Raw genomic sequence first — 16,380 nt, 5'->3', positions numbered from 1 at the left:
CTCTAGGTAACAACATTATCCATTATAGGGATGAGACACAATAACAGAGAGAAGTGTTTTATGTTAACAAATAATTTATACAGGCAGAAATTATCAGCCTTTTAAAATATTTTTCTCTTTTTTATTTTTTAAATTTTATTTATTCATTTATTTGTTTATTACACTTTAAGTTCTGGGATACATGTGCAGAATGTGCAGGTTTGTTACATAGGTATACACGTGCCACGGTGGTTTGCTGCACCCATCAACCCGTCATCTACATTAGGTATTTCTCCCAATGCTGTCGCTCCCCTAGCCCCCCACCCCTTGACAGGCCTTGGCGTTGATGTTCCCCTCCTTGTGTCCATGTGTTCTTGTTGTTCAACTCCCACTTATGAGTGAGAACATGAGGTGTTTGGTTTTCTGTTCCTGTGTTAGTTTGCTGAGAATGATGGTTTCCAGCTTCATCCATGTCCTTGCAAAGGACATGAACTCATCCTTTTTTATAGCCTGTTTTTTTTTTTTTTCTCCAGACATTTAACAAGCACTTCCCACTCACCAAAGGAGTCTATGGGCAAAGTGTTCCCTGGAGTTTGCTTCCACAACCCACTATTTAAGTGATGATTTTTTTAAGTAGTAGCTTTATCTTTTTTAAAAAAACAAAACAAAAACTGGATTTATATTCACCTGAAAACTAAATAGTGAGCAGCCCTCAAATATTTTCAAATCTGTAATTCCATTAGTTTGCCATTACTGTAATCTGTCATGACTCACGGATCCTGGCAACTAAGCAGAGCCCAAGCTGATGTGTGTGTCTATGGCATTGTCTCTTGCATAGAAACACCAGTCTGGCTTTCTTACTGGACTGTGATACCTTACAGACTTCTAGTACTCAAAGAAAAAAGATTGCCAAAATGTATTTCACTCGGCTAAATAAACTATTAGTGCACATTTAGTTTTAGAATTCAATGGGTTCTCTTTCACAGAAAATCAGGTAACTGGCCTAATGTTGTCAATAGACTCTGCATAAACAAAACATTTAAAAAGTACTTACCGCCACTGGCATATTTGAAAGTGCTCCATATTCTTTCGGATGGGTGATAGATATTGTATAAGTTGCCTTTTTGTTGGGCTCATCAAAACAAGGAAAAGATTTCCTGGCATCTGTCGGTTCATGATCGGTGGCCGCTATGCTCCTTAGAAACAAACACACAAACAAAATGCATGCTGCCTCTTCTGACAACCCCTATGTCTCTATTCCTAGGGAAAAAAAAAATCAGCTATGCAATTATAACTATTACATTTCTAAAAATGAGGTTCCATCTAGAAGACTATCAAATATTTGTCAAAGGTTTTCCCAGAATTTTTAGGTTAACAAATTTTTTAAAAATTCTGAGTCAGATTGCTTCAGATATTTCATTCACATATTTATTTGTCAAAAACCACAGTTACTTTTGCATCAACCTAACAGCTATTTTGGTGCCATAACTAAAACTCTGTGGAGGAGCAAAAATAAATCCAATTATGAGCTAGTACTCTCTCCACCCCAAACCCATTGAGCAACAAGTAGATAAACACAAAGCCAAACTTAAAAGCTTGTGTCTAACTGCCCTTATGGGAAGTGAACAGCTGTCTTCTGTCACAGAGTGGAGGTTATTCCAGAGTCCCCCGTCCCTGTCCCTAATGGCACATTCTTTGTTATTTATGTTACAACAGGGACAAAACCCCCAGTTTCATTTCCATGTAAAGGCAGTGCTGAGTAATCTCGTAGGTGAAGTAACCTTTGTCCTAGTTTAAAGCTCACTCTTAAAAAGAGAGAGCAGCATTTTTTTTTTATGGCTCTAACTAGGCATATGCTGGTATAAACTAAAATGTTAATGTTTAGTATTTTCATAATTTCAAGGTGAAAATATTTTCTGAGTAATTGCTCAAAAAAATCAATAGCATACACTTTTTACACGTAAACATATTACAGTAAGAGAATATTGTATATTGGCTTATTAGAAAATGAAGCAAAGTAAAAAGTATAAAAGTAAAGAAATGGTAATTTCTATTCATTAATAATTTGTACAAACAAAAATTTTGTCCTTCAGGATTCTGGAAACTAAGAAAGACATATCATAAAGAATATCAGGCTAAATTATTATATCATCCATTCATCCAAGAAATATTAATTGAGTCCCTTCCACACACACACACGTGCACACACAAGCACCTATGCATGCATGTACACATTTGCAGACATTTTTCTAGCTGCTGTATGAAACCTCCTTTGCAAAATTATAACAGAGGAAATTATGACAGTGAAAAAAGTCAGACCTAACTGACTCCATCTTGCTTTTAACCTTTAAGCTGCACTTGTTCATTCCTGAGCATAGGCCGAACTAATTTTGGGAAGGAATTCAGTTTATGGTTTGACTCTGAAACAAAATTGATAATAGCACTTCCCTGAAAAGACCTCCTTCTTCCCTGGGGACCAGTCTGCCTTTGCAGGACTAACAAATTAGCTACAAGATTAGAAATTACAGTTTAGGGGTCATGCAGCCTCTGGCTGCAAGAGTCTCAACCTCCTCGAATTCCTCATGGGGATAACATTACTACTGTAAAACCTAAGATTAACGCTTGAGATATTTTGCAGACTCCGTACTTGATGGATCAGCTGACACCACCCAGACCAGTATCTGGCTCAACCAGTTCTGCCATCCCACCCAGGAACAGAAAACAGCAAGAAAAACTCACTTCGACCCTCTATGACTCCATCTCCAACTTGACCAATCAGCACTCCCCACTTCCCAAGCCCCTACCCGCCAAATTATCTTAAAAACTCTGATCCCCAAATGCTCGGGGAGACAAAGTTGAGTAATAATAAAATTCCAGTCTCCTGCACAGCCGGCTCTGTGTGAATTACTCTTTCTCCATTTCAATTCCCCCCATCTTGATAATCGGCTCTGTCTAGGCAGCGGGCAAGGTGAACCCATTTGGCAGTTACGTGTATAGATAAGATTCCAGACTGCTTACAGAGTGTTAGACAAGAGACACACAAATAAATAAATAACTTAGGAGAGTGATGACAGCTACATAGAAAATAAAACACTGGAAAAGACAGAGAATGACTAGGAAAAGTGGTAAGCAACATTAGGTAGAGTGGTCACAATCTCTTGGTTTGCCAAGATCTGAATAATGAGAAAAAGCCAGGCAAGTGGAGGTTCAGGGAAACATGTTCAAGTAGAAGGAACCGTAAGTGCAAAGTCCCTAAGATGAAAAAGAACCTGCTGTGGTTGAAGAATTGAAAGGTGTCCAGTGTGGCTAAAGAACACTGAACCAGACGGACTGGAGCCAGAGATAAGTTTGACATGAGGTCAGCAGAGGCCAGATCAGGAAAATATCAGAGATCATGAGAAGAGCATGCATTTTATTTTGATTCAAGGACTTATTACAGCCAAGGATTTGACTGCCTTTGGCAAATTATGGGAGTATTGGAACATCACAATAAACAACGGGATAATAACTCATTGAACAAATTAACAATCTCTGAGTCCTTACACTGATTTTTTAAAATGAATAAATAAATGGGTGAGAAGGGAAAGTTATTCCTTCCAGTAGATTGCCTACTAATAATATTTGAAGGAAAAAATTATTTTAAAAAATCATCAGTGGATGCCAAAACCAGGGGGTGAAAGTTTGGTGAGGAAGGGATATTTGCAAGGTTTCAAAAACTCCCTGAAAGTTACCTAAAGAGAAACCTTGTAACTTTACAATGGAGACACTTGGTGGACACTACCTTAAGCAAGCTATCAAAGGAAGCATCACTAATAATAGTTCAAATCAGCACAATGTGTCTCTAATGTGATTTCCTGAGAGAGACACATCACTTCTGTGATAGTCCTGACAGAAAAAAAAAAAAAAAAACTTAACTTGCATTTTTAAATCATGAGGAAAATCAGACAAACTACAACTGAGGGACATTCTCAAAATAGCCAGCCTGTATTCTTCAAAAATATTAACTTTAGAAAGACAAAGAAGGACTAAGGGACTGGTTTCAGTTTAAAGGAGTCTAAAAGGGCATGACGCTAAGTGCAATGCACCATTCCAGACTGGGTACTGGACTGGGGGAAAAATCGTTTATAAAGACATCATTAGGCTAGTTGATAAAATTTTATTACAGACTGTGAATCAGATAGTTGTATTAATGTTAAATTTCTTGATTTTGATGACTGTACTATGTTTATTTTAGAGAATGCCCCCGTGCTTAAGAAATATGCTCTGATGTCGAGGGGTAAAGGGAGAGGATGTTTCCATGTGCTCTGGAAAGGAAGGGGAAGGGGTACAGGCTAAAACGCAAACAATTGGTGAATCTAGGTTAAGTATTTCTAGGAATTCCTAGTACCATTCTTATAACTTTCCTATGAGTCTGAAATTATGTCACAATAAAGTTACCCAAGAAAAGCCTCAGTTAAGAATTCATTCTGCAATAGAACAATCATTGACTAGTTTTGTGACATTAACAGTTTAGTCAATTGAAGTTTCTAAACATCTTGCAGATTGTAGTTAATTGCAAGTATATCAGACTCTAAAAAAGCCTGTACACTTTCCCAGAGTTTGAAAGTTTTATAAGATCCACGAAGCTCCAACCCCATGTTTAGTCAGCTGCCTTTTCCTTCTGAATTCTTCTGACTTCTGATGTCTTCCAGAGGCAGGGGAAAAGGAAAAGTCACTCCTTGCAAGAATGTCTCCTCTGAGTCACACCTCAGAAATAGGCCAGCTGACTAATTTGAGAAGATGAGTGTGTGTGAGTGTGCGTGCGTGCATGCACGCACCACACACATCTTCGTGTGTGGGAGGTGAGAGGAAGGAGGAAGTGGAATTACACTTTCCTAAGCTATAGCCATGGGGTATGTTTTCAAATACTCTATTTTACTCTTGGCTGGATGCCAGAATATGAATATATATAATATAATATATATAATATAATATATATAATATATATTCCTAAGATCCCAGGAAAGAAAATAATTTTCAATCCTTTTCTCACCTTCTCTCTTTAAAAGACATTCTGCTTGATTTTAGGCAAAAACTACCTTCCTAAACTAACGTATTCCTGAGCTTGCCAACAGACATGGAACAGAACAGTGTGGGAGAGTTCTCTGTGCGGTGTGTTTGGTCCAGCTCAGTGGTCCTCTCAGCAAATGCCAGTCACAGCAAGTCTAACTCAATCACAGTGACCCAGATATAGATACAGTGACATTCATCAACCCGAAGAGCTATATAATGTTTATTTTCTTTTTCTTTTTTAAAGTTCAGAGCCAATATGATTTTATGGGGAAAACCCTTTTCTAAGAGCAAACATTCTTACATTCTAATCCACTTCAGCTACTAAAGTGTGATCTTGACCAAGTCACAAAACCCCAGACTTTTAGTGTCCTCATCTGTAAAACCTGGTCACCAGAGCATGTATGGCCTTCTCACAGCGTTATGGGGAAGTGAGAAGGGGTAGATTACATGTAGTAATACATTTGAAACTCCCTTAAAATTTACATAATGTGGTTAGGATATACCTCATTCTACATCTTATAAATCTAGAATGCTAACCGTGCTTTCTGACATAGCACTTTCACAATCTGAAATATTTCAAATCCTTTCATTTGACTGCAATATATACTGGAACAAAATTACTTGGTGTATATACACTATAGGCAATATAAGCATTTTTAAAATGGTAACCTGTTCTTTTTCTCATGAACTTCAGAATAACTCAAAAGCTCCTTTTTATATATCCTAAATTCCATCAGTTGGCCCTAAACTTTTCTAAGTGTGTGCAAAGTTGAAAACAAGGAATAAGAGGTAACAATACAAAACAATTCTAGATCACAACTTCTTTGGGAAGATTTTATTCAGTGATTAAAATCAGATGACTTGTGTTGCAAATTAAGAGAAAAAGGCTGACTAATAGCACAATATGTTCAGGAGTGACTTGTGGGTACGTCCTGAATAATTATCGCGCCAGACCAAATGTGTTGGAGTAAACCACCTTCCCACAAGGGCCTCCCTATGCCACATTAATAAGTCACTTACTAGACCTAGCACAATAAAATGATAGTCTATGCAATTTTGTCATTTCCAAAAGGGAAGAGCATTTCTCTGGCATCTCTGAGTGGATCAGATCAAGGTGACTTTAAGAAAACTGAGGGAGAATGGGCGATGGCACAAGTTATGGCTTGGATCACTCTGAATTGACTCTAAAAAAAAAAAAAACCAAAAAAGGTACCTAATTATCTCATAAATCATCTGGCATGCTGTTTCCAGTGAAGACTCTCTGGCTGTGCTGAGCAATTTTATAAGTTGAACCAGTAAAATAAACAGCAAGCTTTGAGTGAAATCCTTAAACACAGAGCTTCTGATTCGGGACAGGTAGTCACAATTGCTAGGGGTCTATATAGACTAAATAAAGGGTTCCAGAAATACATAGAGGAGCAGCTTGGTGAAAAACAACCCCTCTAGATTGTTCAGACCTCTATGTATTTTTATGGTGGTTTGAATGAACCAGTTAGTTATTTAACTTTATTTTCCAATTGTTTTTTTTCTATGTAGAAGATATTCAAGGTCAAGTAAAATTTCTTTTTGTTTTCTTGCTTCCAAAATAAAAGAAATTTACTTAGCCTCCTGCAACAAGTAAACAAGACCAAAAAGAAAATGTATTCTTTTTTTGTTTGTTTGAGATGGAGTCTCACTCTGTCACCCAGGCTAGAGAGCAGTGGCGCGATCTTGACTCACTACAACCTCCGCCTCCTGGGTTCAAGCAATTCTCCTGCCTCAGCCTCCAGAGTAGCTGGGATTACAGGCATGTGCCACTACCCCCGGCTAATTTTTGTATTTTTAGTAGAGGCGGGGTTTCACCATGTTAGCCAGGCTGCTCTCGAACTCCTGACCTCAGGTGATCCGCCCACCTCAGCCTTCCAAAATGCTGGGATTACAGGCATGAGCCGTCTTGCCCAACCCAAAATCTATTCTTTATTGACATTTTTATTGACAATGGGATAATAGTTCAGCATACTAATCTAAGAATATAATGAACAAACTGACATACGACAAAAATTTCAAGATCAAAACTACATGTGCTTGAGTATACATACACATCCATGCAGGTAAGAATACATTACACACACACACTTAATGATGATTATCTCACCGATGTTTCCACTCGACTCCTAAATCTTTATTACAAGCTCTAACCTTGTGCTTCAGACATACTTATGCAAGTGCCTACTAGTCATCTCTTCCTAGATGTCTGACAAGCCATCAACACATCTGACACTGAACTTATGACCTTCCCTTCTAACCTGGCTACTTCCCACCTATTTCCAATATCAATTGAGGTGAAGGCTAGCTGGGGTATCCTAGACCCACAACTTTAACTCACCCTTCCTCATAGTCAATCAATCTGCAAATCTTGACTACTTTACCTCCAAACTATTTTCTCCATTGTGCCCTCTCTTCTCTAACCTGAAATCACTTTTCCTATCTGATCCTTATCTTCTCTGTCCTGGATTGCTCCAATATCTTTCACATATCCAAGTGTATGGTTGAGTTAACTCTTTCTTTCGCCATCCGTATCCAAAAAGTCATGGGGTAATTTCCCCTTCATAATGCCTATCATGGCTATTTTTCCTTTTCCTCCATAAGGGTTTTCCTCAGTGATACCTAGCTAGCCTGTTCATATAAACTTCCCCTACAAACTAATTTTCTTGTCCCCACTCTGCTTTTCTGACTTGGTGCCTTTCCTTTTTGCCTGATTTTAGTTTCTCACTTGTCTCTGCTGCTGAACTCCCACCAGAACATCAAAATTCAGCTTAAATCCTACTAGCGTTACGAAGAACACCTTGGAAGCCCAAACTAGAAATGATCTCTAAAATTCCGGTTGTACTTCCTGTCAATTCCACTGTTTCTCTGCCTTTAAACTATGGAGATTGCATTCCTAAGTACAAATATATATATATATATATATATATATACACACACACACATATAAACTCTTCCCTTCCACAGGGTAGGCGGAAAAGGAACCAAGGGAAAATTTTCACCCTAAGTGGGAATGTAGAGATGTTATTGGTGGAAGTTAGGCTCGTTTATGGGAGAGGAGCTGTGGTAATGCAATGTGTCCCAGCATTTGCCAGAGGATACTAGTCATGTGAGCGCTTGTATGAAAATATTTCCATATATTCCATTTGAGAATATTTGAGTGCTCACTGTGTGCCAAACAGTGAAGGAAAGACATATATCTCTACTCTTAGGAACCCCACAGAAGAATCCATAGTCACAGACAGTTGGGAAACTACATAGAGGACATTATCATATAAAAGCCTCTGAAAACCCTATAATCCCAGCTACTCGGAAAGCTCAGGTGGGAGGATCACTTGAACTCATGAACTCATGAGTTCAAGCCAGGAGTTCTACCCCAGCCTGGACCTCATCTCTTTAAAAAAAAAAAAAAGTCTCTGAAAAGTTCCATAATTAAAAACAAAATCCAAAACAGATCATTTTGTATTTAGTATTATTGCACAAACTGATTTAGCCACAGAATCTCTCCCCTGCTATTTTTCTGGTAATATCTACTAAGATCCCCATGCAACTAGAATTCTGCGGTACATACTTTGGGAAGTGCTAAGTAAGCATAATCCAAATGCTGACAAGGAAAAGCCAAATCTTGGAGAGAAGAAAATATATACTTTGGAGTTTGAGTAGAGGGAAACTCTTTTAGGGAAGGGAACAGCTGGAAATCCTACATAACACGGTGAGAAAATGGGAAGAAGGAGGGTGTGGTCAGAGAAACATTCCAAAGGTTCCAATCCTTCCAAGTGGTTTTCCTCAGACCCTGAAGAATAGACTAGCAAGTAGGGAGAGGTAGATCGATAAAGGAAAAGCGACTGGATGTTTCTCAAACTTTCTCCTTCCACGCCCCACTACAACTCTGTCCCCAGAAAGACAATGTGGAATTCTAAATTTTGTCCCCTTTCTTCCCCATGTCTCGATCTTGAGAGAAAGCAACTTGGGTAGCTGTGAAGTTTGTGAAGCTCAAAGTCCTGATTGTATTTGCAGAAATTAAGTAATTTCGGTTACTACTGAGTGCAATCCTGTTTAGTTTGCATTGTGGTTGTCACATTAATATCCCTAACTGCTAATACTCAATCCTGGAGTTACATTTTACGTTAAGGTCAGAAAATATAATTTTGACTTCGTACTTCAAATGTATTACTATGATGACGTTTAAAATGATACAAACGTCACATATGACAAAGCTCACTCTATGGTATGAAAGAAAGGCACTGCCCCCAGTGAACTCCCTCTGGTGGCCCTTATATGGAGCCTGTGGATGAGAACTCCTAGAGGCTGCATTGCCAAAATATTACTCACAGGCTAGAAAAAAAAGCATGATGCACTTTTCTCATATGCTTGAAATATTTCAGACAAGGATAACAAAAAGTATTCCATTTAGCCTAAATGAGGTTATTGAGCTGATGCCAGATCTGTTCCAAAACCATGTGTGTGCAGTACAGAACTGGCAGCATCTTTTGTAATGTGAGAGCTTCAACTGCTCCCAATGAAACATACAAACTTGGGAACACCAATCCTCAGTGAGAACTGAACTGAGCATCAGCCTTCCTCACCGATGTTGCCATCATTTCGTAATCTCCAATCAAAAGTTAAGTCAACTGAGCTTCAGAAGGGCAGCTCTCTGGTATATATTTTATGGCAAAATTAACTGGTACACTAAAATAACTCAAAGAGTGAGAGTATTTGTGTATATAATGCTTTTTTTAGACTTATAAAGTACATAATAGAAACTTATTAATGGAAACTACATAGTTCCAATTTTTGGCCTTCCTAATATGTGTAAAATTTTATTTTATTATTTTATAAATATTTTGATGGTTTTACTCAGATAAAATTTCTCTTGTCTTTATGATCTAAGAAGCAGTTTTAAAGTTTTAGCAATAGTATTTAAAAAGTCTTGACTCGCTTTCACTTCAATGAATTTTTAGAATCTCTTTAAGGTGGATATTCTTCAGAATATTGCCCTTCCCTCGACCATTGGCAAACACTTTTAAAAAATCATTGTATTGTTAGTAAGGCTCAGAGGAATAGTCGCTTTCATACATTGTTGGTGGAAATGGAGTTTGGGGCATATTTTTTGGAAGTCAGTTTGGAGATACACACACACATGCATACACATGTTCATGCATATATATGTATATGCATGTACACATATATACACAGACATACATGCATTTATACACAGGTAGTTTTGGCCCATCTTCTAGGAATTTTCTTAAATATTAGAAAATGTCCATAAATAGTTATTTACAAGGATAGTCAATATAAGGATGCGCCTTCTTCTAGATCCTTATAGGTGAAAAAATAGGAGCAACTTAAATACTCATATTTAATCGAAAAGTGAATCAACTACATTGTAGTCATACAATGGCCTACCATGTATCCATCGAGTCATTTGTGGAAGAACATCAAATGACATCTTAAAGCATTGATGCTATATTGAAAAAGCATGTTACACATTACTATGTATAATATAATTATGCCACAGCTATCTATGTCCAGAAAAGTACTAAAAGAGTCTCTGCCTAAATGTTAACAATGGCTACACTTGGGTAAAGAATTTATGGATGAATTTATGTTTTCCTATAATTTTCTCTGTTTTCTGAGTTTTCTTCAATAAATGTGTATTATTTATGTTATCAATAAACAAAGTAACTAATACAACTTGGTATATTTGTACACTTTGACCTAGCAATTCTATTTTTAGGACTATATCCTAACCTAAGGAAATAAACAGGTGCACACACAAAGAGGTATTTAGAAGTATGTTATTTGATGATTTGTTTATAATAATAAAATACTAGAAACAACTCAAATGCTCAACAATATAATTTGTTTTAAAAAATTACAATGTATTCAAGCAATGGAATATTTCACATCTTTAAAATCAGATTCTTGGCTGTGTGCAGTGGCTCATGCCTATAATCCCAGCACTTTGGGAAGTGGTGGCAGGAGCATTGCTTGAGTCCAGGAGTTCAAGACCAGCCTGGGCAACATAGCAAGACCCTGTCTCAATAAAGAACAAAAAACAGATTCTTGAAAACATGTAAGAATAAGGGGAACTTCTCAAGACATTAAGTAAAAAAGGCATATAGATAGACAGATATAATGCAATTAAAGGTTTGATTGCCTAGAAAAACATTAGAATATACATTAATATGCTAGCAGGGATTACCACTGGGCAGTGAAATTACTTACAGATTCTTTTGATTATCATTTTTGATAATTTTTATGCTTTCAATGATGTAATTTTTATGAACAGAAAAAATATGTAAATGGTAAGAGTGTTTTTTTGCTAGCAGTATTAAGGTATAAGATCTATATAAGCATGACCCCTACAGATATTTTCTTCAAACTATCACTTCTACTCAATTTATCAGTTTACCACACAGGAATATAGGAATATTTAAATGTTTTGTTTTAGTCCGTGGGTCTGTCTGACAAACAATAGAAAGAATTTTGACCAAAAAATTTGCTTGCTCTGTAAGATGCTTAAAACAACAGAAAAAAAGGGATATTTGTGGGTGGACTGGCCCAAGACTCACATCTCTAAACTGTGACAAGAAGCTTTCTTAATCATTTACCTCTTCAGAATCTAAGCCAGCAAAGGTCAAAGCAGTCCAGAGACAACACAAGGTGTAGTGTAGCCTTCCTCCCTGATGCAAGGGCTACATCCACAGTGTGAAGGAAGTTTTTCGGAGTTCAGTGAGAGAGTTTATGCCTTTAACATAGCTCTGGTAGTAGCCACTGATCAATACAAAGGCTAGACAAATAGGTGGGAAAGTGGAATAAATACCTATCTATCTAGATAGATATTTGTATACAAATATTTGTATGTATTTAACTACTTAATATATCTTTTATGTTGTAAAAGGCTTAGCACTATGTTTGCACATTGCATCATGATCAACAAGCCTCCAAATTTACCTATGCCACTGATGTGTGGACTCAATGAATATTTCCTGAAAGCCTATGTGTAAAGCATGGTCCTGGCCATTGGAGACAGAAAAAAACACAGTCCTGTCTTCCTTTCCAGATGAAGACACAAAGACAATTCTGTGGATCACATGTGATTTTTCAATGTCTCTCTTCTCCAAAAAAGAGACATTGGACAAAAAAAAAAAAAAAAAAGGACAAAATAATAACTGAAATTTACTGATGTTTCACGTAAATTTAGTGTAATACCACTTTAAAAGTTCATATATATTGCTATATATATATTGCTACATAGCCTGGGAATATCACTAGTGAAATTTACCAAAGGCAGTTCTCAAACCTGAGATAATTTATGGAAATCTTCAAGATAGGGTGCAGTATATTATGATTTCTCCTGATGGAATAAAAGACTTACACTGACTTTTGACTCTACGAAGCTCATTCACTACTTTCAAGTTTTATGACAGGGTTTGGAAATACAACAGGGCAGCAATTTTGGCTTCCCAGATGGACAGCCAGAATTGAAACCAAGAGCCGATCAAGATCAGACCAACAAAATAATTAAAAGTGGAAAGTGAAAAGGAAAGGAAAAGAAATGGAAAGCAGATATGTGAGCTTAAGGGAGGTAAAGCAAAAATTAATATTTACTTGACTTGTCCGTTCTCCGTGTAGGTGGTTCTATAAAATCCCACGAGGGAGCCGTTCAGCCAGCCGGCGAACTCCATGGTCAGGAGATACAGGCCATCTCCACTGCTGGGGGTAAGCTCTTCCTCCGCCTCGACCACCACGTACTCCTGCTTTTTGTACTCGAAACACCTCTGGACTTGCACCTGGTCCCCAGAGGGCCTCTTCAGCTCCGGGAGCCGGGTGATCCTGGTCTCCCGGAGGTGCAGCCACAGGTACCGGGTGGGAGCGCTCAGGTTGATGGAGATGCTCACGGTGCCTGTGTAGGTGTCCTCCTCCAACAGGGGCTTCACGTGCAGGTCGTAGTGGACTGGGTTGACGAAGTCCGGCAGTCGAAAGTTTTTCCACTGTCCGCTCTCATCCTCACTGGCCGGGCAGATGTCCTGGTCCTGGGCAGGAGGACCTGAGGGGCTGGCCGTGGAAGAAGGCAGGTGGGAAGGAGCTGGCGCAGTGCCCGGCCCGCCGTCCCCGCTGGAGTCACACGATCTGGTCAAGCCCACGGCAAGTCCCACTATTAATCCTACACCCACCACCACCGCACAGAGAATGGCCACATGTTTCGTTTGAATGCAGTATCTCTTAGAGCCCTCTCTCTCCGCAAAGTTCATTTTTGCTTCCAAAGTCAAGTGTTACACATAAAAAGATGTTAAATTTAACTAACTAACGTCAGCAGACTTCCTTTTTAAATTGGAAGGAATCCCCTGATTTGGCAGCCTGTTTTCGCTTTTCCCACACCCCTCTCTCTGGCTTCTTGCGCCTTTTCCTCTCCCTTTTCACGTTCCCACCAGCCACTCAGGATGAATGCGGAAACAAGGGGGGTGGAATGAGGACTCCGTAAGAGGAGCCGAGTGGGAGGAAGAGGGCTGGCAAGAAGATTGTCACAGCTCCCCTTATAAACGACGCATCTCCACCCCTACCCCTCCTGCACTGCAGCGAGTTAAATATAAAACAGGGCTTCGCTTATCAGCCAACGGGAGGATGAGCCCTCGCCAAAGCTCCGTCAGCAGCTTTCAGGGAGCAAGCGTTTGGGTGAGGTGTGCTTACGATAGAAAATCTCAACCTTTGCCACTCAGCCTGGGGCTTCTTCCTGTTGTGTTCGCAATCTCTCCCTCCTAACTAAAGGGCTTCTTGAATTTCAGCTATTTTATCAGATAGCTTGCCAAAGAAGCTAAGTGTTTTCTTTTATTTTTTTTTCCCCTCATATTATGTAAACATTCCAATTCTGTCCTTTGAAGAAGTCATATCCTGGAATTGGGTGCTCAGGGTGATTCAAGGCCCACCTAGGTACTCAGTAAATATTTGTCGAATTAGATTAGGAAAGCATAGCCAGGTAACCCTATATCAGTTCAGCTGGTGCTGGGTGAATGAGAGAGAGGGAACCCAAAGAAATTAGCCAAAGCAGTAGTGGAGCTGGAAAGCTTAAAAAGAGAGAGGGAACAAGAGGGGGAGAAGTCTGAAAGGACAGAGGGACAAGGAAGAAGGCCTGCTTGTCTCTGCAGTGTGCCTCCAAGTGAGATTGACTTCCTTAGACTTTGATGTGGTAGAGCACGTTTAAAGTAGATTCCAGATGTGAAAATTGACCTGTTGGGAAATCCATCATCCATGCAAATCTATCATTTTGTTTCTGAATGGCAAGCTCAGGAAGAAAAATCGCAATGAACTTCATATTTACTGGCAGCTTAGCTATGGACTGACATTTAGAGAGGTTAAGCTATTGCTCAAGGTCACACACCTGGCAAATAGCAGAACTGGGGTTTGAACCCACGTTGTCTGAGTCTAAAGTCCATATATCTGGCCAGGTGTGGTGGCTCACGCCTGTAATCTCAACACTTTGGGAGGCTGAGGCGGGTGGATCACCTGCAGTCGGGAGTTTGAGACCAGCCTGGCCAACGTGGTGAAACCCTGTCTCTACTAAAGATACAAAAATTAGCCAGGCGTGGTGGTACACATCTGTAATCCCAGCTACTCAGGAGGCTGAGGCAGGAGAATTGCTTGAAGCTGGGAGGCGGAGGTTGCAGTGAGCAGAGATCGTGCCACTGTACTCCAGCCTGTGTGACAGAGCAAGACTCCATCTCAAAATAAATAAATAAATAAAATTAAAAAAATTAAAGTCCATATATCAACTATTGCATTCTACTGCTTCCATGCTCTGAGGAGGATAAATATTCAAGGGTTAAGTAACTATGAAAAACTTGGTATTTCCCCAGATACAATCCATGGATATTAACAGATCTACTTGCCAAGCAAACAATGCTGGTTTAAAGTGAAAAATCTTCTTTTACTACTCTCCATTCTTGCAGAGCCTCCAGATGGTGACACACATTATGAGCCTCCCAGAGAGGAAACGCGATGGAGTACTTTCCCCATTTAGTTGACAAGACAGCTTTTTCTGGTGAGGTACCTTTTGAGGGTCCTATGTTCCACAGAGCACACTCTGAGAAACATTGTTTCAAACGGTTCTAAATTACAAACTAAACAAACAAACAAAAAAAAACTTTAAAAGCAAACAGGTCCATTTTACTCTGTAACATTTCTGTTGTTTTTCTCACAAAATAGTAGTAACAGAAAAAGGATTAAAGGAAAAAGGGATATGTTTTTCTAAATTGTAGGCCCATCTTGTATTGATTAATTTTACATTCTGAAGCAATCCTAAACTTCTTGAGATCATAGTATGTTTAAGTTTGGCACATTAACTTCCTGAATTTTAGCCCTTGAAACCCTCTTTTTATTGAAAAGATCATCTGACATTTCAATAAATGTTTGATAGGTCAAATATTTTGATATGTTTCTTAGGAACGAAAGGCAAAAATGTGGCTCAAATTTACCTAAGCACAGTGAAAGGAAAAGCAAAAAGTATTTGGAAGAATGTACATAAAATTATGTTAAACTGGAAGTATTTTTTAAAATCTCAGATGTGGCAAACATTTGAAATCTCTTAAACTTGACCTTGTGGCAAACATATATGAAATCTCTTAAACTTGCCCTTATTTAGAAAGACAACAATCTTATCACCAGGTCTTATGTACAGAGAAGATAATAGACCTTTGGGTTGGGTACACTTAAGGAAGATTAAGAATGGCCACCTGCTATGAAAAAGCTCTACTACTCTGCCTGAAATTCTACCATAAGGAATATACTATTTAAATGTATTTTTTTTTGCCAGAAGAAATAAAATACCCTAAGTCCACATATGGGGTGTGTGTGTGTGTAGGTTTTGAGTCCACAGCCCAGTTCTAGCCACGGTATCTTATTAGTACCAACGGTGAGCTGACTGCATCCAATGAAGGGCACCACATCTTGTGAGGATCAGCATATTAGGGTTACCTAATACAGCCAGATGAGCAGAGGTAGAAGGGCCAGCATGTGCACCATCACAGGCACCCTCCTAGATTAAATAGTCGATATTGGGTAATCTTAACGTTGAATGAATCTACATTGGATATAAATAATTTCAAAAGACTACTGCTGGTCAATTTCCACTTATTAGGTCCAAGCCAGTGGAGTGAAAGAACAACAGTTTACTGTAGGTTCTATATGACAATCTCCATCCCTTTTGATACATACATTATCATGATCTACTTTGAGTACTAAAATTCCAGTATCTGCTCCTGTTCCTTATTTAACATTCAATAGATATCTGTTCCCTATTCAATACTCAATAAATGTTTATTG

General features: G+C 38.7%; 1 protein-coding gene across 1 annotated transcript in view; it reads right to left on the bottom strand.

Moving 5' to 3' along the window:
• ENPEP (glutamyl aminopeptidase) overlaps positions 1-13,797 on the bottom strand; it is an 86,268-nt gene extending 72,471 nt beyond the window's left edge. The window contains exons 1-2 of the mRNA XM_031010405.3: positions 12,673-13,797; positions 1,034-1,175 (exon numbers count right to left, since the gene is read on the bottom strand). Of these exons, the coding sequence (XP_030866265.3) occupies positions 1,034-1,175; positions 12,673-13,316 (786 nt within the window). The 5' untranslated portion in view covers positions 13,317-13,797. The remainder of the gene's footprint in view (positions 1-1,033; positions 1,176-12,672) is intronic.
• Positions 13,798-16,380: the final 2,583 nt, after the last annotated feature.

Source organism: Gorilla gorilla, chromosome 3 (assembly GCF_029281585.2).
Source record: "Gorilla gorilla gorilla isolate KB3781 chromosome 3, NHGRI_mGorGor1-v2.1_pri, whole genome shotgun sequence".
Classification (NCBI taxonomy): domain Eukaryota; kingdom Metazoa; phylum Chordata; class Mammalia; order Primates; family Hominidae; genus Gorilla; species Gorilla gorilla.
This window is presented reverse-complemented; position numbering and strand designations above follow the sequence as displayed.